The sequence below is a fragment of the Cryptomeria japonica genome, chromosome 4, assembly GCF_030272615.1.
Source record: "Cryptomeria japonica chromosome 4, Sugi_1.0, whole genome shotgun sequence".
Classification (NCBI taxonomy): Eukaryota; Viridiplantae; Streptophyta; class Pinopsida; order Cupressales; family Cupressaceae; genus Cryptomeria; species Cryptomeria japonica.
Genome location: NC_081408.1, coordinates 177,783,909 through 177,811,865, shown reverse-complemented (window position 1 = coordinate 177,811,865; position 27,957 = coordinate 177,783,909). Strand labels below are relative to the sequence as shown.

Genomic DNA, 27,957 nt, shown 5'->3' with positions numbered 1-27,957 from the left:
CCATGTTTTCAGGTTTCTTTAATTTATCTGTTTTCCTAGCCTGGATTTTATGATAGTTAGGGTTTGGGTCATATATTTCCCCCAAAACCTCATCGTTGAACCATTCAGGAGCTAGAATATAATCCCCATCAATGGTGTTAATAGATACATTCCTCAAGCAATTCATATTTTTCTTGACATCTATTAAAATTTTGATATCAGTTTTGTCCATCCAGTTTTTTTCTAGGGCAATTAATTTGCCCAAACTATTACCAATGTCAATGAGAATCTTGACATGCATCAATTCTACAGGTAGGTTACGAATGATTACCCATCTGGATTTCATATTAAATTCATGTTTGCTTGCCTCGAATTTAGGTTTCCAATCTAGAAACTTAAAATTCATTCCTTTATAAAATACTTGTTCTCCCTCTAGTATTCTAGATTTTAAGGATTCCTTATAACATTCTATATAGAAGAAATTATTAGTCAAGGATGTTATACTTACCTGGCCACGAAATGCTTCTCTCCACCACATGGCTATTTTTGGTGGTGACTGCCCATTACCTTCCCATTTCGCGAATAATCCATGCTTATTACAATAATCTCTTAACTCCATGGTGTCTCTGGACGCCGAGATTTTTATGGGTTCCGACCTAGGGTTTTCAGAGTTTGAGAATATCTGTTTTTCACCAGGAATTTTTGGATCCTTCCACAGATTATTGGTTGTATGAATGCTCCTGTTATTTTGAAATTTATGGAATGCGGGCCTCTCGACTCTGGAAGGTTTTAGTAAACCCTCTGCCTAGTATTCTCGCGATCCGAGTTGTGGCCACTCTAATTGCTGTTGGTGTTTTGCTTTTGAGCCCAACGGGATCCTGTTCGCTTTGGTAGCGAAGGCGGGAATTTGCGCAGTAATGGGAATTGCCCATATGTTTGCTGTGTCCCGTGAAACTTTATTTCTTCTTTTTTCTTCTCTGATGGCTTTCCTGCTTCGAATTACTTGCCATGTAGAGTCCTGCGGAGGGGGAGCCCTTCCAGAGGTCGACGGGGCCCCATTGTCATGATCTTTAGGGTTTCTTTTCCACGAATACATTTTTGTCAAGATTTCGCCGTTTTTCACATTACCTGCTTTTTTTCGCTCACTTGTTTATGTTTCCAATTCTGGCGTATTCAAAAATCCCGGTTGCATTTGAGATTGAGACCAAAATAATTATTAGTATTATTTGACTTGGGAATCTCATAATTTATATTATTATATTATAATGCAATGAATATTTTAGATCAATTTTTTTTTAATGTTTCTTAGGATTTTTTCACAATGATTTAGTTTCATTATCCTCATTTTTATAGGATTTAATATTTTTTTGGTTTTATGATTAAATTAATATGAATATTTATCTATTTTGCCAAAAAAAATTATTGAAATTTAGTTTATTTTGAATATAAATTAAAGAACATTTTAAATATAATACATATTTTAAAAATATATATAGTTTTTAATCTTGTTCATAGGTGAACTACCTATTACAACGAATAATGAATTAAAATTTAATTGAGATTATGGGTTGTTCCGAGAAACCCACCTATAAGAGGCAAAACGATATTAGCCAAAAATAATTTTTGTAAATTATAATTTTAACAAATGTGCATCTATACTATAAAATAAATTAAAAAAATTTAAAGAAAGAAAAATAATTGTTTTTTATTAGTCTAAATAATTTTTTTTAATAACCATATAAGCACAACAAATGAATTTTCATTACAATAGTATTGCCTAACAGCAAGTACTAATAATAGGAAATCAAAACCCACCTTACAAAAATTTAAAAACGTAAACGTTGTTAAAGTCTTAATCTATTTATATATAATTCAGCTTACTGATAATGATATTGGTGATAGGAAGTACACCTTTAGCCAAAGGCAGCACCCAATTTTAATTCGTAATCTGTTTTCGATGATTACCCTAATATTCTGGAACCATTAAATTCAAATTTGCAACTCTAAAATCCTGTACAAATGTGTTTTTAGGCATGAGTGGGCCACCCCATCCACATAGTGAAAATGCATATGGCCCATCTGATCACTTCGTTATCCAATTCCTTCTTCCTCACCATAAATGCCAATCCCAAGCAAGACCGATTGATTACCAAAAAACGGAAAAAATAAAAATTGACAGTCAATATCTAGGTACTGGGGCAAACATTTTCTAGTCATGCTCACTCTTTCCACCTGCACCGCAAGTGGCAATGCATTACATTTATATCAGCCATGTCTTTCTCTTTCTTCCCAATATCAGTTATCAGGTTCAAATACATATATAGCATTTAAACAATCAAAACATGCTTATAATTCATTTCCCACGTCCCAGATATGTTTAGCTGCCCAAAAGCGAAGTGCCCGCTTGTTAACTGTGATCTCTGCATCGGCCAAGACAATAAAATCCCCAGGTGTGTCAGCCCAGATTTGCTTCCAATTCATTGTATACCATGATTTCAACAGTTATATACAATTGGGTTTGCATTGCTTCGTAAATGTCTTGATGCTCGTCGAATTTCTTCAACAGCTGAAGAAGAGTGGAAGACCAAACGGGAATTCTTGCTGAAGAAGAAGGTACGTTTTGCTCTGCTTGGTACTAGATTATGTAAAAAAATATTAGGTGTGAAAGTTTTGTTTCTTCACTTCCATTTTGCTTTTGTATTGGGAGCGACAAAAGAAATCTCGGTCTCATGAAATTCATGATGCTACATTTCTTTATCTATATAGTTACCAGAAGACATAGAAATCCTAGACGTATTCGTATATACTGGTGCCCGATATATGTATCCTTATTCATGTACTGCCAATATATATATAAAATTCATTTGGTTTATTTGGCTAGTGTGATTCTTGCTTGTATTTGGTATAATTCTTGGGTCATTGAGATTTGCCTGTCTCCAACAATGTGTATGCAATTCTTTTAGGAGAAGCTTTTCCACATGGATTTCTGCTTTTGGATGCCCTAGCGGACACAGGTTATTTTCTGACACTTATGCCTCAACAACTAAAAGTGAAAATCAAAATTAGTCCCTGCATTTATGCCATTAGGTGTAATCTTTGGTTCAGCTGGATTATTTACTCCAAGGGGTGTTTGTTCCATGCTGGACCTCTGAACTGGGATTCTCTAATAAGCATGGGTTGCTTTTTGATTCTTGAGCCTCACCTACAAAAAGTTAAAACAAAAATTAAAATTACGGTCTCTGCTTTTATGCTGTTAGACTCTAGAGAATCCTTTTATCATCAGGGTTTCTTGCCTCTAACAGTAGGTGAATATTTCGTCCTACAGAATTACTCCACATCCAATTTCTGAATTAAGATGCCCCAATAAGCTTGGATTAATTTTTGAGCGTTGAGCCTCCCCAACTCAAATTTAAAATCAGAATTGCTCTGTTTAAATTTATGCTATATAATTCTATCTGCAATTAGGTTTAATCATCAGGTCAGCAGGATTTCTGGATTCCAATAATGGGTGCAGATTCCCAGCTAAAAGCATTACTAGTAAGCATGGGTTAATTTTCGAGCCTTGAATTTCAGCATATCAGAGTCAAAATCAAAAGTAAACACCCTATCATCATGCCATTAGACTTTATGCTCGGTATTCCCCAAGATTTGGCGTTTTCCCTGTTGGAATAGAGACTGGGGTATCCCTTGGGAATCCTTTACCAAGAGATAGGAATTGTTCTGATACAGTTTAAATCTTTCAGGTAAATTGTGAAGGTAGAAGAACTTAGGCTTCTCAGTAGAAGATTATGTACTTTCCATTCAAGTAAGTTAAATTGATAAATCTCAACCCATGTGAGTGAGAATGATTTAAAAAAAAGATGTCAAAATTGAGCAGATTTCAGAACTATTTCTACTTACCAGGTTTGTTTTGGCTATCGAATTTGACTGGCAAAAAGTTACGCAATTTTTTTTCAATGCACAATGGTATAGTAAAATAAATTGTATCACAATGTTCAGCAAATAAAAATGGCCAGAGTTTATAACTTTATATTTGCCACACAAGTACAGGAATAAACAGTAATATGGAGTCTCTCATTCAACAAACAATGCTGCCCCGCTCAAGTTTGAACCTTTGGCTATGGTTCTATTGTCCTCTTAGCTCAAAAATTAATCAACAATGTCATTTGGACTAGGGCCTGTTCTGCCATGCAGGGCTGCATTTATGGTTATCAAAGATCAATGCCAATCTTAGGCATCAGGGCAGCCATTCGGCCTCCTGGCCCCACCTGGGTTGGTGTACTTGAATGGAACTTATGTGCTATTTGAATCCCTTATTATGTATTCCATTCTACTCTCCATAATGAGACTGTTCGTTGGTTAAAGTATTAAAGAGTCTTTAGTATATATAATCTATTATGCATACATATCATAATGGCAAGAATAGCAACATATAGACAAAATTGCATGGACATGGATATGGATACAAGTACGGATACAGATACGGCCATTTTTAAAACCCCCAATATGGATACGGCTGGATACGACATTCATAAAAACACATACATATATTTAACACAATTTTCTAAGCTATTAGAGGAGATTTTCATCACTTCAAAAGCAATATAGACACATAATTTCTTCATAAATAATTATAAGTTGATTTAGCAATTTACAATATGCAAAAATAGTAGAGTTGCATTGGAAGATAACCCAAAAAATGGGTCACTGAAATAGAAAAAAATTCATTTGTCTTTCTCATTTGCTGTAGGTTTTGTTAATCCCATTTTTTAATTTTAAAAATGCATGAATGAAGTTTTTTTAGATTAAGTTTAGGAAGATTTACGTCAAATTTAAAAAAAATAAATCTCATAAAATCTGGCATGGTTAGAAAATCAAGGTTTTTTGGGCACATGTGAGTATAGTATCTGACACGTATCTGGGCCGTATCGGATACATATCCACTTCGGATACGGGGATATGTGCACCCAAGGAGGGATAAAGGAGTTTCTGACTACTATAAATATATATTAGCAACAATACATTAACTGCTAATCATTCCTACATACTATCAAGTAGAAGACAAGATAACAAGTTGGCAAGATCAGAGTTTTATGAACTATGCATCATACCAAATACTTGAAAAGTATAAAAGTCAGCTGTAATGTCCACTTTCTATAATGCCTTAGTTCGTGCCCTAAAATCACAATTCCAAGTAACTTTCTTACTAGGGTTAGGAACATTAACTTAATTATAAGATATTTTTAATTTATTGGGGAAATTCAACCATAGGGAAGCTAGGATAAGGTAACTCGATAAGGTGCCTTCCTCTACGTTAGGCCCAAGAGGGGATATACCATCCCTCTTGGCCTCATGTGGCCCATGCCATCCATATGAGGAGGTCTAGTGAGGTGTCCTATAACTGTTCCCGTTTATCTTGCCATCCATTTACCACTTCCCATGATTGGACTTCTTGGTATATTAATTTGCCATGATAGAGGGATGAGGAGTATTCACAATAGGGTGCCCCAGAAGCCCATCCCTTCTAAAGCCCAAAGGGAGTACTCCTTGTACCCCCTTGGCCTTGTGGGACCATTTGGTCACCACCATGAGGTGGCGTACCTAATATATTAAACAGTCATAAGCAACAGCATAATATTAGTCAGCAATGAACAAATAGAAATAATATTCATTATAGTATATTAAGCAGTCATAAACAACACATCTTTAATCAACAAGTATTCATTAAACTATGCATAGAGAACTCATACCAGAGACCACAATATATGTTCGAGTCTGCTGTATACTCAATTAATTATTAATGCCCAAATCTGATCTTCTTCGATGATCCTTCTTGGGAGTTGGAGTTTGTTCCTTTATACTCCTTGATGGTGGAAGTTACGCCCCTTCATACGGTGGTGACTGTTGTAGGAGAGGTACCTCCTTTTTGTTAACTACTGTCCCTTCATAACTAACCCTTAGTTTGAGACGTCTTGTTTCATTTCATTAATTCGCTCCACCCTAATCACAATTCTTAATTCTAATTAGTCGCCTATCATAACTTAGATGAGATCGCTGCCAATAAGGGGGCAAAGTGATTTATTGGTCAGTGCACACAATGATCCTTATTTTATATGATCTGCTGCAGAGTTGTGAACTGCTGCAATGAAGGGGAAATTGTGAAGTTTTACTTACAGTAAGACAATTTCCCAATTCTTGTTCGATGTGGATTGAGATGTCATGGCAGGGGCATGATAGTCCGCCCTTCCTAAATTTGCTTGTCCTCAAGCAATAATAGTTTTTACCAAGTCCTTTTAATGGGAGGATCCCTAAACTAACCCTTAGATTCTCAATGCACATATCACTGTCTTTAAATCATTGTGGGTTATCTCGACTAATGATTGGAAATTTGCAAGGTTTGTAATCTTAAGACAACTTTTCTCCCATCAATTCTAACCATAAGAACTGTTTTGGTTGGTCCTATGGATATTTCTTTGAGACAAATCAAGGGTGAACTTCCCATATATTGAGGAGAGGATTAGAAGCATGGCCCACGTCTATGACCTTAAATGCAATGTTGTTTCCTAAATAAATCCATATCTCTTTTGGGTCGTCCTTGTTATTCACATATTCAAGATCAACCAAAAATAGAAATCTCATAATGATAGGAATATGCTTACAATAATAATAGATATTCATGGATTAGACATACTGAAAACACATCAGGTATGAATCAAATATGGAGCATACACATAAAAACACAAAGCATACACATGGATATATGAAAACATGGAGCATACATGCGAATACGCATATGTTCTACAATCTCTCATATTGTCTTGCCATTGTCATTTGATTGTTGCCATATTTTTGGACTGAGTTAATACATCCCTTCTCATTGATTACAATGCGTAATTGATTTATCTTTAACCTGCAGGTTGGCAGGATCATGCTTTGATATCATTTGTAATGTACCCTTTCTATAATGCCCTAGTTTGTGCCCTAAAATCACAATTCCAAGTAACTTTCCTACTATGGTTAGGAAGATTAACTTAATTATAAGATATTTAATTTATTGGGGAAATTCAACCCTAGGAAAGCTAGGATAAGGTGACTTGATAAGGTGCCTTACAGATCCTCTACCCTAGGCCCAAGAGTGGATATACAATTCCTTTTGGCCTCATGTGGCCTGTGCCATCCATATAAGGTGTCCTATAACCGTTCCCCTTTATCTTGCCATCCATTTCCCACTTCCTATGATTGGACTTCTTGGCATATGAATCTGCCATGATAGAGGGAGGAGGAGTATTCACAATAGGGTTTCTTGGAAGCCCATCCCTTCTAAGACCAGAGGCAGTACTCCTTGTACCCCCTTAGCCTCATGGGACCATTCGGTCACCACCATGAGGTGGCATACCTAGAAGTATACCCCATTGCTGTTCCCCTCCTTGCAATTCCTCATTATCCCTACCATGGTTGATAAACTATATATATATATATATTATGTCACATATTCTATATACCTGTATATTAAACAGTCATAAGCAACAGCATAATATTAGTTAGCAATGAATAACTAGAAATAATATTCATTATGCTATATTAAGCAGTCATAAACAACACATCATTAATCAACAAGCGTTCATTAAACTATGCATAAGGAATTCCTACCAGAGACCACAATATATGTTTGAGTCTGCTGTATTCTCAATTGATTATTAATGCCGAAATCTGAACTTCTTCGATGATCCTTCTTGGGTGTTGGAGTTTGTTCCTTTATGTTCCTCCTTGGTGGTGGAAGGTTATCTCCCTTCCTACGGTGGTGACTGTTGTAGGAGAGTTGCCTCCTTGTTGTTAACTACTGTCCCTTCATAACTAACCCTTAGTTTGAGACGTCTTGTTCCATTTCATTAAACCGCTCCACTCTAATCACAATTCTTAATTTTAATTAATCGCCTATCATAGCTTTAGATTAGATCGCTGCCAATAAGGGGGTGAAGTGATTTATTGGTCAATGCATACAATGATCCATGTTTTATATGATCTGCTGCAGAGTTATGAACTATTGCGATGAAGGGGAAATTGTGAAGTCTTACTTTCAGTAAGACAATTTCCCAATTCTTGTTCGATGTGGATTGAGATGTCATGGCGGGGGCATGACATCTACTGTTTATTTTATTAATTATGAAACTGAAAGTTTCTTCCTTGATCGATTGCCTTATTTCTCTTCTTCAATGCCTATTTAATTCTATTCCCTCCTCCATTTTATATCCTCATATCTCTATATGAAGGGAGGCGATTGCATGGAAGGGAGGTGTTGATTCAAGGGAGGGAGACTTTTCACCAAAGGTGACGTCTCTTTGTTAACCACTCTTATCAACTTAATGTTGTCATTTGTGAATGCTGCTTTCTATGCTTGATTATCACTGCCTTATCCGCCTCTATCACTGCCTTTATAATCTCTGCTACCTCAATATTCATTTCTGCTTATTAAACAATGAGATCACTGCACCAGTCTTCTGCAGTCATTGCCCTAATCCTTGCAATCCCAGCCTATCCTTGTATCTGTGATTTGCCTATTATTTATATGCCTTTGTCGTGGAAATGATAGTGAGTTTGGCTAGCCTAGAGTTTACATTTTTTTTCATTGTATATTTCATAATACCAGAGTTGGCCCATAGTTATCTAGTGATCATATTTGATTGTTTTTAGTTAAACCCCAGGTCGGCTTGTCATTGTTTTGGCTGTTCACTTTTGTGCTGTGTTTTGTATTAATCCTAGGTAGGACATGACAAAATGACTACCAAATCATCAAATTCGAAGTTGAGAGTATTTGAAGCAATTTTTTTACCTTCCAAGGCTGCACGACCCCTTCTGGCACAACTCCATATGATAGTTGATGAAAAGCTAGTGAGGCATACTTTTCATCCATTGAGGCGTTGATAGAAAGTTTTGCCTTTTTATTTCCTAAATATTGTAGGTTGAAGTTAGTTATTTCCCTTTTCTTCAACATGCCATAGTTTTTTCCTTGTCAACTCTGTTTTTCTGAAATGAATAGGCCCTGGAAAATATTGTAGAGCTCTACACAACGACTTAGGTATTTTTTCTAGATTTTGTATTAGGTTCATTTTGTATCAAAAGTTGAAATTTTTGATCACTGTGGGTCTAGTGAGCATTGTAATCTAGTAAAAGCCTTGTAATTACACTAATCATAAGGTGCCAGTATTGCAATCTCTGAGGGGGGTGATTTTGAGACTAGTGAAAGAGGGGGTTGTCTTTTGGTATCTTTTATTTAGTTTGTCACATATTTGCATTCTAGTTGATTTCTTGGGCATCCTGTCAATTGGATAAGTTCTGTTTTGATCAAATGACTTCATTTCAGCCACTTAATATGTATTGAGATTCTTGATATTTGATTTTATCATTTGAGGGTTGTATTGTCGGTTTTTCTATTTACCCTGATATGATAATCTTGGATAAGGATAATTATGTCTTGGAAAAAAGACATTTTGACACATCTCAGATAGTTTGATCTTTTGCATTACCTTTATGAGCTCATTCCTAAACTAGACACACCTAGAAGGAAATTAGTATGGGGTAATAATATTGATCATGCAAAAGTATTGATTTGTTCTAGTGTTGATCACAATACTATGTGGGCTATAGTGGACATTGCTTGTTCTTGCGCATTTTGGACTAAGATCTAGGAGATCTTTGGAGACCCTCATATATCTCTATTTCTAGATGGTCCTACTTCAAATCGCCTTATTCTCCTTGATGATGTAAATAATTTACCCTTTGATGATGATACTTTAGAGGAGCTTAAGTATATTACTAGTCTTGAACATTTGGATGACATAGATTTCTCTTCTCCCTTCTCCTCATATCAAGAGCACATCTCCATTAGCTATTACTACTTCAAAGTTCAATGCTTCTTTTTTGAAAGCTTTTGACTACTTCTTACAATAGGACATACATAGTCTCTCGGATTCAACTTTGTGAGATAATTTGTTGGCAAGTACTTCATACTTGTTTGTGGAGTCTCATATTGGAGATTTGGAAGACACATTTGAAGGGTTATCTCTCTTCTTTAATGACAACCTGTTGTGACGTATTTACACATCGCCCCATTGCAAATGGGGACCCCCACTTTTTGCTTTCTGGGATTAGCCCTTTTGGTTTTGTTATTAGTCATTTTAGTGTCTTAGCCTTTGCATTGAAGGGATTGAGTCAGGTGGATCTCCTCAAGAGGTCAGGTCAATTGAGTGATTAGGGGTTATTTAGATCATTCCTAGGGTGTTTTTTGTGTACTATCCGATCGCACTTCAAGTTGCTAAATCAAACCTTGATTGAATGCATAATGTCCTCCTAGGTCCCATCTTTTACATCAAGGACATAGCGAATTCCCCTTAAGAAGTGTGGAATGTCATCCTGATCCTCAAATGTCCTGAAATTTGGCTGTCTAGAATGTCATCCTGATCCTAAAATTTGACTAAGTCTGGAAAATTGAAGAATCCTCCAAAAACTAGATTTTGCATTATAACTCCTGGAGCTCCGAAACCACTCTCAAACATCCTGACAATATATATGGAATATAACTTAAAGTATGGAAATGCCACTTATACTTAAATGTTATATTCCATATATGAATCCTGACGGAGAGACTAACATGTCAAATTTCGCTCCTGACCCTTCCAAAGGGTCCAGAGCGAATTCCTCTTGAGATCATGTACCTTCCAAAGTTACCTAAGCGAATTTGCCAAGGATTGTGCTTTGATCCCAAATTTGAGCAAGGAAAACCCTTAGGATGCCTTCCTAGCATAGACCAAGGTCAAAACAAAAGTAAAATGAAGGATAAATTGAGTGAAAATATTAATTTCGCTCCTGACCCTTCCAAAGGGTCCAGAGCGAATTTCATCTAAGCTCCCGACCCTTCCAAAGGGTCTAGAGCAATTATCCTTATATCTCCCTTCTTGGTCCTAATTTGCCTCATAAACCTTATCCCTATGGCATGGTTGAGAGAGTATTGATGTGTGAAACAAAGTGAAGTGATGAAAAGTGAAGGATTTGAGCATAATTGCAAATTTCACTCCTGACCCTTCCAAAGGGTCCAGAGCGAAATCCTCCAAATAACTGATTTCTTCACTAGGGACATCAAATGGTGGACATAAATGGCAAGGAAGGGATTCAAAAAGACAAGTCTAAAGCAAGATGAGTGAAAAGAAGGAAGAATTGAGTCTAAAGGAGCAAATTCGCTCTTGACCCTTCCAAACGGTCCAGAGCGAATTTCTCAAAAGCATGTATTTTCCCCACAATTTTAAAGCAAATTGCCCTCAAGGTATTTTCCTAAGATGGTTTGAAGCTAAACAAGCAAGCTAGGAGAAAGCTTTATCAAGGACAAGCCCTATTTTCCAAATTTTGCTCCTGACCCTTCCAAAGGGTCCAGAGCAAAATCATTAGGATAGCCTAATTTCTTGTCAAAAACATTGAGTAGACACCAAATTGAGAGCAAATTGGCTTGAATATGATAGGATAAGGGGGAATGGGCAAGTCCAAGGCAAATTGGATGTGAATTGAGCCTAGAAATGCAAAATTCGCTCCTGATCCTTCCAAAGGGTCCAAAGCGAAATTCCTAGGACTCCCTATTTTCTCTGATGCACCTAAAAGAGCCTTGTTTTGAGCTAAATTGAAGGCAAATGGACTTGATGATGATGGAGGGAGGACCTAGAAGCCTAGCCTAGGAGCAAAGTTCACGGAAATGATGAAAGGTTGAGTGCAAATGCAAATTTCGCTCCTGACCCTTCCAAAGGATCCAGAGTGAAATTTCCTAAAAACCTCTATTTTGCTCCTTGTTGAGACCAAGATCTTGGTTCCTAAGGCATGGTTGGGAAAGGATTGATGTGTACTTTCCCTTGAAAAGTGATTTGAGGCAATGAAATGATAGAATTGAGGCTAAATTACAAATTTCACCCCTGACCCTTCCAAAGGGTCTAGAGCAAAATTCCTAGGAGGTCTAATGTTTTGCCTAGGCCCTTGAGCGAAACCTACTACTAGGCAATTTTGGAGGCGAATGATGTGATCTTGGTAAGGAAAGGTTGAAAATTAGGTCTAATTGAGCAACTTTGTCAATTTTCGCTCCCGACCCTTCCAAAGGGTCCAAAGCGGATTTCATTATAGGTCCTGTCCCTAGAGAGGGTCCTGAGCGAATTCCATTATAGGGCATGTCCTTGGAGAGGGTCCAAAGCGAAATTGATCCTAACGCCTTCTTGTTGATGGTTTGAAATGAGAAATACCATGTTAGGATGAATATATCATAAGTGCTTGACACCATTTTTGTTTTCTTTGTAGATCAAGAATGCAGGGCTAGAAGGAAGATTAGACAAGGAGGACCTATTCAAGTTTCATCATCATTAAAGAAGACTCAAAGTGCTTCCAAGTTGGAGGACTTCAAGTGTTCAAAGGGTCGCAAGCAATAGAGTAGGCTATCCTCAAGATCTTCATTCTACCACATGGAAAAATCACAAGATACCAAGAAGAAAGATCTTATAAATACTTCAAGGCAAGATGAGCTACTAGAGATGGAGTGACTTGACCTTGAAGAGACCTCATCAAACACAGGAGGGTCAAGGAGAGATACATCATTCATCAGGTGCAGGATAGAGGAGGATCAACCAAAGTCAGTGCAAGGGTACGTTGAAGAAGCAGACAGTTTCAGAAGAGTTAATCAAAGTTAGCTTCTCAACATCACCAAATTGAGTATCAAAAGAGATACGAGCAAGTACCAGACAAGGTGGCATCCCAGTCATTGTTCCTCTAGTCAGATAAGTCCACATCAGCATGTCCAGATTCAATGTACCCGACTCACTAGTGATGGCACAAACTTCCAGACACCTACCCGGCTTCCTATTGGTTCTCAAATTTTGAATGTAATTTTTTCATTGGCTAAGGGAGTTTGTTGTAACAAACCCTAATTAGGGTTTTCTATCTTGTAATCCTAGCCATTGATTGTAAATCAATCAGAGCCATTGAAATGTAAAGAGCTCTCTATATAAAGCTCTGGCTCTTCATTTGAAAAGGATAATAGTTGGTTAATAGAGGTTAGAATAGCTAATAGTCATTAAAATAGATTAGCAATTAGAATAGAATAGCAGGAGAAGGCAAGAAATTGTTGCCTAAATTGTAAATGAACTCCATTTTCATTGAAGTTATGGCGAGGTGTGTTGTTTCTTTGCAATATGCATGGTTTCTTGTTCAATCTTCATTTTAGATGGTAAATAATTAGATTGAATGAAGGAAGTTACTGAATGCATTCGCGTGGAATCTGCCTAGTCCAAACCACTAGCCTCTTGCTGATTGTAAGGGCGCCCTGCGTGGTCAACTGGCATTGAATGAGCTTAATCTCGAGTTGTTACGCGTCTATTGTTCATGCATTAACTTGAATGGTGATCAATGTATGATGATAATGATTTGAACATATTCGAAGCATCCCTTAGAAAATCGCACTGAGCTGGTGTTGAATTGTTCAATTTGATGGTGAGACCTAGCCCAGTAGGACTCCACCTATTCGTTCATCTATCTTCTTGCATTCTAGGTCCTAGAATAGATTTCTTGAACCCTCAATCTTTTGCTATTTCTTTATTATCCTGGTGAGTAGTTAGGACTCACGTTCCAGCAAATCAAGCAATCAGGCATACAAACGTAAGTCCCCTTGTGATTCCAGCATAATCACATCATACCACAAGAGCTTATCCACACGTAGAGACCCTACATATAAGAACCTTGGAGTCTTCTCGAATGATCCTTAGGCTAAATCTTCAACATTCGGGGAAACTTTGTTCAAGAGAGGATAAGATACCTTGGTATTTTATTCTGTGTTCGCATGTGCATGAAAAACACAGCAACACAACCCCATCATAGTTGTACTGACATCTATCTTTAGATCTTGTTCATCATCAATTACCAATTGGTTCTAGCTTGTCATCTTCTTCATTGATCAGGCATGCACTTGATTTGATGATTGTAGCATCATCTTCTATGGACATGGTGATATTTGAACACTTTTCAAAGACACAAATCATGAGACTTCAAATCATGAGACTTCTTCCCTCATCTCTCTTCTTGGAGATGGAGTTTCTTGTACATAAACCATTGGATCTTTTTCTTCTCAAGGGGAGGAATGTTGTTTGTCGGCAATGATTGTTTTCTATCTTGGAGCATTCACCATTGGCACAAGAGCTACTTCATTGTAGGGGAATTTGTTGTCTCATTCTCTCTATTTTGAGGGGGGGAATTTTCCTCTTTGGGGTGATTTTTATGTACGCGGTTACCTCATCAGACTTCATTTGTCGAGACTCGTCATAAGCTAATGCTTAAGGGGGTGTTAGTGCAAGTTTTTTTTAAAGTTTGTTATACCAAGGGTTAGATCTCGTTTATTAATATCCAAAGGAAAATTACAATGCCAATGTGGTAGACCTTGACCCATCCACCCGAATAAAGATACAATGTTTGCTAAATTGAAAACAAGAACCTAGGAATGACTTAAATTTGTTTGACAAGCTGCAAGTCCCACCATTACCAATTCACACTCACCCTTAAATGATATACTATTAAACAAGCTCACTGCCTAAATCATGATAGAGTCTACGAAGCCCAAATTGCCAAACAAAAGCCAAATCACACACCAAACAAGCCACCAATCGCCCAACCAAAAGATGGAGAGAATCGTCCAACTCACGCATCAAACCATCAACCATGAAAAGAACACTCGGTTGGAGAAGACATTGACTAAAGACCTGATCCAATGCTAAGCCTTTGAGACCTCAAGCATCGATTGACAAACACCCCAATCCCTCTTGACTATCTTAGCCAAACTGAGCCAACCGTTTGCAAATACATCATTCTCTCAACAATCAATTGAGTGGCAGCAACCATTTTAGCTTCTCTGTACACGTGGGAGATTTTGTAATCATTAAAATTGTTTAGACACTCCCAATTTTGTCAATCCCATTTTTTTCCAATTGCAGTTGTTTTCAACTTTAATAGTGTTGATTATGATCTATGAATTGCCCTCAATGTCAATAAAATTGAAACCTTTGGCTCTAAACACTCGTAGGCCTTTGGCAAGAGCCTCAACTTTAGCCTCATTATTAGTTGCGAAGTCAACAGTCCTTGAAAGTGTCCATAAGAGCATCCCCTTATCATCTCGCAAGATGCACCCATACCAGTAGGGGCCAGGATTCCTTTTCGAGCATCCATTGAAGTTGAGCTTTAGATGGCCCAAAGGCGGAGCCAACCAACGGAATATCCTCCTGTCTTCCTATTCATGGAGCATGACACAATATTTGGAATGGATAAACCTAGCCATCTTTTGGAAATATTATCATCCTAGGAAGTGAACATTCACCCACCCTTGATTCTACATCTTGTGTTTATTAATTCCTTCAATCCTTGTTCAATCGTTTGAACCACAAAGCTAACGTCTTGTTCCATGTTGCAGAAGACTCATCTGTTTCGTTCCTTCCAGACCTGCCAAACCACCATTGACGAAGCAATGATCTGCATTTCTGCCCAAAATGATTTAGCTTGCAGCCTAGGCCCATAGTTCACCAAATCCATGATGTCTTGTGGTCTTGGACCCAACCATCTTAATCTTTCTTGAATCTAGTCCCAACAGTGGTAAGAGAAAGAACAACCTACCAAAAGGTGGTCAACTGTCTCCTCCTCGGACTTGCATGATGAGCATCTACTAGGTCCACCGATCCTAATCATTTTTAGGCGCTCTCCAATCAAAATACGCTTGTGAAGTTCAATCCCAAGGAAAGATCTGGCTTTAGGAAGCACCGCCTTGTGCCAGCATGTCCATCCAAGCCAATTAGTGTCCCTCATTGCAGCTTGCTGAATTTGGTAGCCCATGTTGGCCGTACTCCCTAGATTTGGCTCCACACCAAAAAATGAAGTTCGGTTTTGGGTTAATCACAACTTTACTCTTTGCTGTTTTTGACTTGAAGGCAACCATAAACTCCCCCAAAAGAGGGAGATTGTCAATGTCTACCCAACCAAGGTGTAAGCTGCAACTTTAGACCCAAATCTGTTCTTCAAGAAGTCCATTCTCTCCACAAGACCAGGCACCTCTCACAGAGGGATGTGCCCCTCCCAAGAGTCATCCCAAAAATTAGCCAAAAGCTTGTTGTTGACTTTCTAGGATAAGTTTTTAGTGATAATCGGTCTGCACCACATAAACTTCCATACAATAGAGTCCTCAAAGGAGTTTTCCATTGTCAATACTAGAAGGATCACCATTATCCAAGTATTTTCTTTGTAGCATCCCGCACCATAGTCTTTTTGGCTCTTTGTACATTTTCCATATTAGTTTCACACCCAAAGCTAAATTTTTCTTCTTCATTCTTCTCAAATTCGCACCACCCTCATCTTTGGAAGTGCAAGTTTTGTTCTAGTTGATGAGAGGGATCTTCTCCTCTCTTGCACCCTCCCATAAATTTTTATTGGTCAGCAAGAAACAAGACATCACGAAGGTGGGAATTGCTGTTAATACTGATTTGATCATAGTTAGCCGCTCGACGAGTGAAAGCCAATGCGTGTTCCATGATGAAGCCTTCTCGCGACATTTGGTAATCACTCCTTCCCATAATTGTGATATACACTAGCCATGGAATAGAGGGCCCCCCAAGTACTAAGAGGGCAAGGAACCAATGTTGAAGCCCAAGAAAGTAGCAATGTGTCTTAGATTGGAAGTTTGGTGTTAAAGAAAAAAAATTCAGACTTTGTAGTGTTTAAGCATTGACCAGATACCCTAATGTATCAGTCCAAAATGTCTTTTATTGGCTCCACCTCCCTCATCATTGCCTCACCAAGAAGCATAGTTTCGTTGGCAAACTGTATGAGTAAGCTTCTCCACATTTACAGCAACACACAACCCATTCCATCGATTCAGAGACTGCCATTTTTTGAAGGCTCTACCCATGGCTTCAGTCATAATAACAAACAATGCAGGAGAAAGGGGATCTCCTTGTTAGAGATCGTTAGTAGTTGGAAAACCCCCATAGGGAACCATTAACAGAAATGAAAAATCTAACATTTGAAATACAAAAGAAGATCAACTCTAAGCAAATATCATCAAATACAAACCTCTTTAAATCCATTAGCAAGAAGTGCCCCTGAACTCTATCATAGGCCTTATTGACATCCAATTTGATGAACATAGTCTTCAACCTTTGCTTGTAAATCAAGCGAAAAGTCTCATTTGCGAAAATGATGCTATCCATGATGTTCCTATTAGGAGTGAAGCCATTCTGCTCCTCCGAGACAATTGAAGGCATGACCCTGGCAAGAATTTTGTATATGCAGTTGCAAAGAGAGATGGGGTGATAGTTTGCAAAGGATGAGCAATTGTCCTTTTTGGGGATGGGCACTATGATGGTGTTGTTGATGTCCCTAACAATTTTTCTCCTCTTCCTAAAACCCTTCACAAGTTGCCATACATCACTGGCTAGAAAATGCCAACACTTTTGGAAGAAAAGAGCGGTGAAGCTGTCAGGGCCAAGAGCCTTGTTTGGGGGCAGCTGGAATATTGTCTTTTTACCTCGTTTATAGAAATGGAGTTCACAAGCATAGATTTATCTATAGGATAGAGACACGGAGGAATGGAGTCCAAAGCTCTCCAAATCTAAAGCTTCACAATCCCCGTTAGGGGCTAAAAGCGATTTAAAATATTTGATTGCCTCCCCCTCTACTTCTTCATTGCAGTTGGAGACCCTTCTATCTTGTAATGAAACTTCCCTCACATAGTTGAAACTTCTCTTTGCCATAGTAGACACGTGGAAGAACTTTGTATTTTGATCCCCAGCACAAAGCCATGACTCTCTTGCCTTGTCTTGCCAAAAATCATCCTCTTGAAGCAGCAACTCTAAGTGCTCCAATTTCAGTTGCTTTTCTAGCTCGAAGTCAGTAACAGACATGCCATGAATTATCACCTTTTCATTAAATTCTTTCATCCACCCTTTCCTTTCCTTTGAAGATGTTTTTGAAACTCTTTTCATTCCACTCCTTCAACTGCTCTTTGATACAATACAACCTTGTGACAAACTTGCAGCTTACAGTGCCCCCAAAATCCTTGCTCTTCAACTACCAATCTTCCAGATACTTCAAGAGATTCGAATCTCGGAACCACATGCTTGCAAACTTGAAATAACCCTTAAGAAGGGGCGAAAGAAGTGCCAATTCAAAGCAATATTGGGAATTGATCGGAGGCTAAGATGGGTTCAATCATTGAGTCCAAGGTGATGCCTACCTACAACCAATGTGTAGCCAATACAAACCTATCAATCCTTTCAGATATATAAGTAAAGACTGACCTCTTGTTGGTCAAGGTGTAAGGATCTTTACGCAAAGAGCAATCACATAGGCCATCTTTGTCCACGAATTCTCTTAAATCCACAATGACCTTGTTTGTTTTGCTCAGACCCCTACTTTTCTCATCCAATTCCAAAATGGCATTGAAATCACCTCCTAGTAGGACATTGATATTGCACAACACCCTGATTTTATCTATTAATGTGGTCCAAAGGATTTTCTTTTCCTCTATCTTGACTAGGCCATACACATCGAATAAGACAAATTTAACTGATAGGTCAATGGCTTCGACGTTAACAACCATCTAGGCATTGTCCTTATCTAGCAACTTGAGAGCCATTGTTTTGGGATTCCACAAGATCCCCAGGTCCCTAGCAGAATGAAAGGCTCTTGAAAGCAACCATCCCATTGCCTACATAATCTTAAGAGCTGACTACCATCACTTGAATTAAGTCTGGTTTCTTGTGGCAAGATAATATCCAATTTCAACAAATTGAGTGTCTTTTGTCAGGGGCATTTAAGCCGCTAACATTCCAAGTGGACATCTTCATTTATCTCCGAGGGAGGCCCATGCTCCCTTGGGTTTGGTGCTGTAGGTTTTAATGCTTGGGTACTCCCACTTTGAAGCCTCCTCCTCCCTCTTTTGCCTGTTGGATTTTATACCTGTCCATTTGCCACTTTTCCCATGACTGTTCAGGAGTTTATCTGTTGATTGACTAATTCTTCTTGGATCTATGATGTCCAACTCATGCCTTCCTAAGTCATCACTTTCAAATTCTGTTTGTTCATGCTTCCCTTCTTCGATCGGAAGCTCCCCAAGTTCTACCAAATCATTTCGACACCACGTGATCTTGTCCTTAGATACCTTTCGACATTGGTCACTATGCCTAATTTCTACCTAGGTGCACTCCTTGGCACCTATTTCAAAAGTCTTCTTTGAGTTGATCGGTGATTCATTTGAAGGAGAGACATTTTCACCAGACCACCTATTCCCAGAGGCAATCACAATACTGTTCTCCAATGCAATGCTGTTATTTGCTTGTCTTGCTGAATTACTCTTTGGGGCCTCCCCAACCTTGAAACCACCGCTACCTTTTCTAGGGGTCCAATGCCAATCAGGCGACCTTCAACATTTATCTGCATTGTGTTTTCTCCTTCCACTTCCTATGTTCAAATCCCTGCATTCGATTTTAGAAGGATGGTTTTTCAGGATCTCTTGGATTGCTAACAATCTGATTCTGGCATAAAAAATTGAAAGTCCTCTCATATTGACATCCATTGCCCTACCCATGTAATCCCCTATTTTATATAAACAATCACTTGACCAGTATTCTAGAGGGAGATTATAAAGACGAATCCAGATCGCCCCCTCCCCGGATGCACTGATTTGGGGTTAAAATTGGTCTCCAATTTCTGCATAGAGAATGCACCCTCAATGTTCTAGGAGAAATCGTTCAAAACTCAATCTTGTCTTTGCAATTGAAATAGACCATAAAGAAGCTGTTGGGCAAGGAAAAAATTTCTTAGCTCCCTCTTGCATTTTGATCCAATCTTTGATTTTGTGCATATTGAGTTTTGTCCCAAGGATGTGTCTGATAACTGCCGTCCTCTTCCAACTCCTCCACGTCCTCCTTGATACAATCTTCAACATCCATGCAGGTTGCATCTCTTTGTTGTGCCCTAGACCTACTCTGTTCGTACCCTAGTGGGATGGTTATTTTCCCTTTTGTTGAAATGTGGCGACTGATCAGCAAAGTACTGTACACTTAGCATGTATCCTTGTCGAGGTTCGGGGTTGGGCCGACAACCCTCGAGAAAAGTGGGGGTTCGGGGGCGGGAGCCCCCAAGAAAAAAATTTTTGGGTATTTTTTTTTTGATGAAAACCGACATTGTAATAAAACCCTAAAAAGGCCGACTTTGTTTTTGCCCTAAAAACGCATGTTATAAGCGGCTGGGATGCTTAAGGCATTGTAATGTTGATGTACTGTTTTTGCTGGATAATAAGAAAGATTGGACGACTGTGTATGGTGGACGTAACCCATTCTGGGTGAACCACGTTAAATCTCTGTGTTATCTGTGTCCTGTTTTATTTCTTTATCTTTTGTATTTAAATCTGCATATAATTGTTAGTTCATATTTGCTTCGGATCTGCTTGAAACCCTAACAATTGGTATCAGAGCGAGGCAGGACTTTCAGATTTGAGTGGGAGCAATGGAGGATTCCAAATTCAAGGTCGAAAAGTTTAACGGCCAGAATTATCAGTTATGGAAAATGCAGATGGAGGATTACCTGTATCAAAAGGATTTGTGGCGGCCATTGGAAGGAAAGGCAAAGAAACCGACCACAATGTCAGATGAAGAGCGGGACATTTTAGATAGAAAGGCACTAGGATCCATTCGTTTGTGCCTTGCACCGTCTGTAGCATTCAATATAACAGAAGCAAAAACGACTGTAGATTTGATGGCGACATTGGCTAAGTTGTATGAGAAACCCTCAGCTTCGAATAAGGTATTTCTTATGAAGCGTCTGTTTAATTTGAAAATGAGTGAGGGAGGATCTGTAGCGGAGCACTTAAATGAATTTAATACAATTACCAGTCAATTGTCTTCGGTAAAAATTACTTTTGCAGAAGAGGTTAGGGCTCTCTTGATTTTATGTTCTTTGCCAAAAAGCTGGAATAGCTTGGTTATGTCTGTAAGTAACTCTGTCTCTGGTAAAAATACTTTGGTATTTGATGATATTGTTGGTGTTATCCTAAGCGAGGAAATGCGAAGGAAAAGCACAGGTGAGACTCCAACATCATCGGGTAGTGTTTTGAATGTGGAGAATAGAGGAAGATCAAAGGAAAGAGGAAAAGGCCCTGGGAATGAGAAGTCACGAGGGAAGTCAAAGAAAGGACGCTCTCAATCTAGAGGAAAGAAAGATTGCTGGTACTATGGAAAGCCTGGTCATCTAAAAAAAGACTGTTGGTCTCGGAAAAACAAAGAAGGAGACAAAAACGAAAATGACAGTAAGGAAGCTAATATTGCAAGTAATACTTTACAAGATGCTTTAATCTTATGTTTGGATAATGTTAATGATTCCTGGGTAATAGATTCTGGGGCTTCATTTCATGCTACACCCCATAGAAAATATTTTCTAGATTATGTTCAAGGTGATTTTGGACAGGTATATTTGGGTGATGATGAGCCCTGTCAAATTGTTGGAAAAGGAAAGATAAAGATCAAGTTGCATAATGGAAATGACTGGTTTCTGCAGGAGGTAAGACATGTTCCTAATTTAAGAAGAAATTTAATTTCTGTAGGGCAACTAGGTAGTGAAGGTTGCATAGTTACTCTCTCAGACAGTATGTGGAAGGTCGCTAAAGGTTCATTAGTAATAGCTAAAGGTGCGAAGGTAGGCACATTATATTTGTGTACAGGTAACACTTACTCTACCCTAGCTGCTGCAGATAAAGTTACTACAGGGACAACAACAATAAATGTTGCAAGAACAGATTCGATAATGTGGCACCATAGGCTTGGGCACATGAGTGAGAAAGGGATGAAAACCCTTCACTCCAAAAATCTATTGCCAGAACTAAAGAAGATTGATTTAGAGTTTTATGAAAACTGTGTTTATGGTAAACAGAAAAGAGTCAGATTTTTCAAGGTTGGGAAAGAGAAGAAAGAGTGAGAAGTTAGAGCTTGTACATTCAGATGTATGGGGACCGGCTCAGGTATCATTTCTTGGTGGCTCTTGTTATTATGTTATTTTTATTGATGACTCAACCAAAAAAACATGGGTATATTTCCTAAAACAAAAATCAGATGTTTTTGAAACTTTTAAGAAATGGAAAGCTTTGGTTGAGAATGAGACAGGAAAAAAGTTGAAGTGTCTCAGATCAGATAATGGAGGTGAGTATTGCAGCAAAGCATTTGAAGATTATTGCTCCTTAAATGGGATTCGAAAGCAGAAGACAGTTCCAGGAACTCCACAGGAAAATGGTGTGTCAGAGAGAATGAATAGGACTATCATGGAACGCGCGAGGAGCATGAGATTGCATGCTGGATTGCCCTTACATTTTTGGGCAGATGCTGTACATACTGCTGTCTATTTGATAAATAGAGGACCTTCAACCCCTTTGGATGGTGGTATTCCAGAGGAGGCATGGACTGGTAAAAAGGTAAATTATTCTTTTCTAAAAACTTTTGGTTGTGAAGCTTTTGTCCATGTTGATAAAGAAAATAGAACCAAGCTTGATGCTAAATCTCAGAAATGTACCTTCATTGGATATGGAATAGATGAATATGGCTATCGGTTATGGGATTTTGAAAATAAGAAAATAATTAGAAGTAGAGATGTTATATTCAATGAGAAGGTCATGTATAAAGAACAGATGCAGGAAAAGAAGCATGAACAAGACAAACAAGAATATGTGGTGTTGGATGAGATTCCTGAAAATGAAATGCCACAGGTACCTGATGCTCAGCAACAACAGACTGTCCCACAAACTCCTGCAAGTGTTAGACATTCTACGAGGACAAGTAGACCCCCTGAAAGATTTTCTCCTTCTTTGTATTCTATTTTATTAACGGATTCTGGTGAACCAGAAGAATATGAAGAAGCAATGCAGGTAGATGCCAAACAACAGTGGGAGCTAGGCATGAAAGAGGAGATGGACTCCTTGATGAAAAATAAGACTTGGGACTTAGTCCCTTTACCTGCAGAAAAAAGAGCCTTGCCTAACAAATGGGTTTATCGGCTAAAGGAGGAGGAAGGAGGTCAGAAAAGATATAAGGCCAGACTTGTGGTAAAAGGTTTTGCACAAAAAAAGGGTATAGATTATGATGAAATATTTTCTCCAGTGGTAAAAATGACTTCAATTAGAACTGTACTTAGTCTTGTGGCTGCAGATGATTTACATCTTGAACAATTAGATGTCAAAACAACTTTTCTCCATGGAGATTTGGAGGAGGAAATTTACATGTTGCAACAACAGGGATATGAGGTCAAAGGTAAGGAGAACTTGGTGTGCAGGTTGAAGAAAAGTCTGTATGGCCTAAAGCAAGCACCCCGACAATGGTATTTAAAATTAGATAGTTTCATGGCTGAACACGGTTATCATAGATGTCATTCTGATCATTGTGTATATTTTAAGAGATTTGATAATGGTAGTTATATTATCCTGTTGCTTTATGTTGATGACATGCTTGTTGCTGGGTCTAACATGCAACATATAAATGATCTTAAACAGAAATTAGCCAGGTCATTTGCTATGAAGGATTTGGGTGCAGCTAAGCAAATTCTTGGTATGAGGATTACACGGGACAGGAAAAATAGAACCTTGAATTTGTCCCAAAGTGAGTATATAAAGAAGGTGTTGAAAAGATTTAACATGCAGGATGCAAAAGCAGTTAGTACACCTTTGGCTAGTCATTTCAAATTGACTAAGGAGATGTGCCCAAAGGCACAGGAAGAGGTTAATAAAATGTCTAACATCCCGTATTCATCAGCTGTTGGCAGTCTGATGTATGCAATGGTATGCACAAGGCCAGATATTGCACATGCAGTGGGAGTTGTGAGCAGATTTATGAGTAATCCGGGTATGGAACATTGGAATGCTGTGAAATGGATTCTTCGGTATTTGAAAGGAACTACTACGAAGGTATTATGTTTCAAAGGATCTAATGCTGCTCTAAGTGGATTTGTTGACTCTGATCTGGCGGGTGATATTGATTCACGGAGGAGTACTACAGGGCATGTTTTTACTATAGGGGGAACTGCAGTCAGTTGGATTTCTAGGCTGCAAAAGGTTGTTGCACTTTCAACCACTGAAGCTGAGTATGTTGCTGCTGTAGAAGCTAGCGAGGAGATGATTTGGTTGCAATGTTTTCTGGAGGAATTGGGTCAGACATAAGAGGATAGCCCATTGTATACTGATAGCCAGAGTGCCATTTTTCTTGCGAAGAACTCTGCTTTTCATTCAAGGACAAAGCACATTCAGCTCAGGTACCACTTCATCCAGACTGTTTTGGAGGAGGGTCAGTTACGGCTTGAGAAGATTCACACAAGTGAGAATCCTGCCGATATGTTCACGAAGACAGTTCCACAGGAGAAGCTGATTTCTTCATCAGTTTCTGTTGGTCTTCTTGATTGATAATTGTCGAATTTATACCAGTCGAGTCCTAGTGTTTTATCCAGCGGATGTTGCATGTACAGTGGTGTCATGTAGTATTAGTCTCCAAGTGGGAGATTGTTGAAATGTGGCGATTGATTAGCAAAGTACTGTACACTCGGCACGTATCTTCGCCGGGGTTCGGGGGTGGGAGCCCCCGAGAAAATTTTTTTCTGGTTTTTTTTTTGATGAAAACCGACATTGTAATAAAACCCTAAAAAGGCCGACTTTGTTTTTGCCCTAAAAACACATGTTATAAGCGGTTGGGATGCTTAAGGCATTGTAATGTTGATGTACTGTTTTTGTTGGATAATAAGAAAGATTGGACGACTGTGTATGGTGGACGTAACCCATTCTGGGTGAACCACGTTAAATCTCTGTGTTATCTGTGTCCTGTTTTATTTCTTTATCTTTTGTATTTAAATCTGCATATAATTGTTAGTTCATATTTGCTTCAGATCTGCTTGAAACCCTAACACCTTTGTGTTGAGTTTTTCCTACACTTTTCTTAAGCTTGTTTAGGTCAATAAAGTGAGTTCAAACAACAACTAGTAGATAAGTTGTTGAGGTGTCTGTTGTGATGTATTCACACATCACCCCATTGCAAATGGGGACCCCCACTTTTTTTCGCTTTGTAGGTTAGTTGTCTTAGCTTAGCTGCTAGTAGTGGTAGAGTCCTTTGCCATTAACCTTTGCGTTGAAGAGGTATAGTTGGTCAAGAGGCCAGGAGTCAGGAGGGTAGCCTTTCCTGTGAGGGGTAAAATGAAGTGATGTTTAATGGAGGAGTCTCTTAGATCAAGCCTAGTCAATTATGTGAGTGTTTCCTTCGTCATCCAGGTGATTTGAGCATATTTCAGTGAGTGGTAAGTTACAGAGGCAAATTTGTCTAAGTATTAGAAAATTTCCATTGTTCCTTGATAGGAGCGAAATTCCCCTCTAATCCTCCAATGACACCTAAAACCCCCTCTAGTCATCATATGGTATTTTACTTTGAGCGAAGGATTCAATTCTTGATCAACAACCTTGAATTGGGCTGAGTGAAGAGGTCACTTCCATTGCTCCTCATCAGGGGTGAAAATGACTTCCATTGCCTCTATTTAAGAGCGAATTGCTCTTCTTTTGCCCATTCATAGGAGCAAGGCCATTTCCAAGACATTCATGTGGAGTAGTTTGATGCCTCTTGTACATGAAGACTAAACACCAAGGTATGAGTTGATGAAACCAAGTTGGAAGGGCGAATTTGAGTTCACTTCCATTGTCCTCACCTTGGAGAGAAATCCTCTTCCATTGTTCTCCTTTGGGAGCGAATTTCACTTCCAATGCCTCGGTTTAGGAACAAAATTCCTTCTAAGGTCTTCCGTAAGGTTAATTTGACACATCTACACATTAGGAGGGAAAAATCATAAGTTCTAAGTCAATAAGACTGAGCTAGAGGATGAGTTTGAAGGTGACTTCCATTGCCCAAGGTTTAGAGCGAAAAATATTTCCATTGCTCTTTATCTGGAACGAAATACTCTTCCATTGCTCTCCCATGAGAGAAAATTTGCTTCTAAGCCCCCACATGAGCATAATTCACTGCATTTGAGTTGATGGAATGAAAGAAAAGGGTAAAAAAGAGCTAAGTTTCAAATTTGAGTTTATTTCCATTGCTCCTCATTTGGAGTGAAATTTACTTCCATTGCTCCTCAGTGGGAGTGTATTTCACTTTCATTGCCTTGGTTTAGGAGCAAAATTCCTTCTAAGGTCTTCGTTGAGGTCAATTTGACACATTTTCATGCATGAATGCCTAAAAAGTAAAAACTTAAGGTTTGTTGTCGGCATAAATTGCCTATTGTTATGTTTGATAATATTTGTTATCCGACAAGGTATTAATTAATTGTATTGAGTGGGTTGTCAGTTTTGGGTGATTATGTGTCGGTTGGTTGACGGTTGTGTACCTCTCGACAATCGTCGGGTCGTTTAAATATGTCGTGTACTGTCATGGAAGGGGGATGGTATTGTCGGATCTAGTGTAATCCTTGGCCGACCATCTTTGGTCTCTTCTCTGTAATAATTGAATGTGCGAATAAAGATATATTTTCTGCCGTGTTTGGTATGCATTGTCATGTCCATTATTATTTCATGTATTTAATTTACCAGTTGTACCAGCAAACATTTTGGCGCCGTTGCCTTAAAAGAAATTGGGTCAGCCTTGAGTGATTCATGTCTGTAGATCCCATCAAAGGTGAGAAGAGGCCACAGGGTGGTCAAGATCAAGCGATTAGGTGATCTGCCGACCCTCGGTCGGAGGGAGCACAAAGACAAGTCGAAGCCTGGAAGTGCTCGGAGTGTTGGGACTTTGGAGGTGGATGTGTAGGGGACGCGCACGTGTCTGAGAGTGCAAGGAAAGCACCGGAACGTAGTGGTTGGAACAGTTCACTCAAGTCCAACACACCTGGAAGTACTCGAAGTGTTGGGGACACTGAAGGTGGACGTGTAGAGGATGCCTGTGTGGACGAGAGTGCAGGGAAAGCACCAGAATGGAGTGGTTGAAACAGTCCACCCAGGTCCGGCACACAAGGCGAATACACATGTACCTTCTAAGAGAAAATAATGTTGAACACCCAGGAGAAGCAGAAACTGCCGAAGTTCACGGGAGACGGGTCAGAGGACCCGGTATGACATTGCAAAACATGCATAACCATTTGGGAGGCGAATGGCCAAGATGACAGGGACTATTGGTTGAAGGCATTTCCCGCCACCCTTCGGGGGATCGCCATTGACTGGTACACAAACCTCGACGCCCAGCACAAGACGAGATGGAGTGATCTGAAGAGGGCGTTCTAGGAGGAATTCAAACTCTTGAGGGATGATAATGAGATCGTGGCCGAAATCTATAATACTAAGCAAGGGAAAAATGAGAGTGTACGCACTTACAACCGTAGGCTCAAAGAACTGTTGAACAAGATGGAAAACCAGCCAGCTGACGGGTTGAAGAAGAGGTGGTTCACGGAGGGATTGATACCCTCACTGCGCAAGAAGATGAAAGTAGTGCCTCCGTCCTCATACGCCGATGCGTACAATCGAGCAATGGACATCGAGAGTGAAAATAAAACCTCATCCCGAGAGAAGAGGAAGACCGATGATGATGAGAGCACCAAAGGTAGCAGTGACGAAGAATCCAAAACTGTACGAGTCCTTCGATGGGATATGTTGAGAATGATGAAAGAATTGAAGGCTGAGAAAGGAACCAACAACGAAGGTAATGAACTATGGTGTATTGAGTGCAAAAGGGAGGGGCACACGAAAGGTGATTGTCCTAGAAATATGTTTTGTGAAATTTGCCAAGTGCTGGGGCATTCAATCAAGGAGTGCCCGTACAATTTGAAGATGAGAAGTACGCAAGTACTCTTCACACAGGGAGAGTCCAGCCCATCGAAATCGCAAAATGTATCGCCAAGTGGTTATGGAAATCAATGAGGGTGAAACCAAAT

At 39.0% G+C, this 27,957-nt stretch overlaps 1 protein-coding gene across 2 annotated transcripts in view; it reads left to right on the top strand.

Annotated features, from left to right (window-relative positions):
- Positions 1–2,056: 2,056 nt before the first annotated feature.
- The window catches only part of LOC131032065 (rhodanese-like domain-containing protein 14, chloroplastic), an 80,550-nt gene continuing 54,649 nt past the window's right edge, over positions 2,057–27,957 (top strand). The window contains exons 1-2 of one of the 2 annotated variants that reach the window (XM_057962989.2): positions 2,057–2,429; positions 2,546–2,592. In XM_057962989.2, coding sequence (XP_057818972.1) covers positions 2,195–2,429; positions 2,546–2,592 — 282 coding nt within the window. In that variant the 5' untranslated portion in view covers positions 2,057–2,194. The remainder of the gene's footprint in view (positions 2,430–2,545; positions 2,593–27,957) is intronic. The other variant, XM_057962988.2, reaches the window with a different exon arrangement.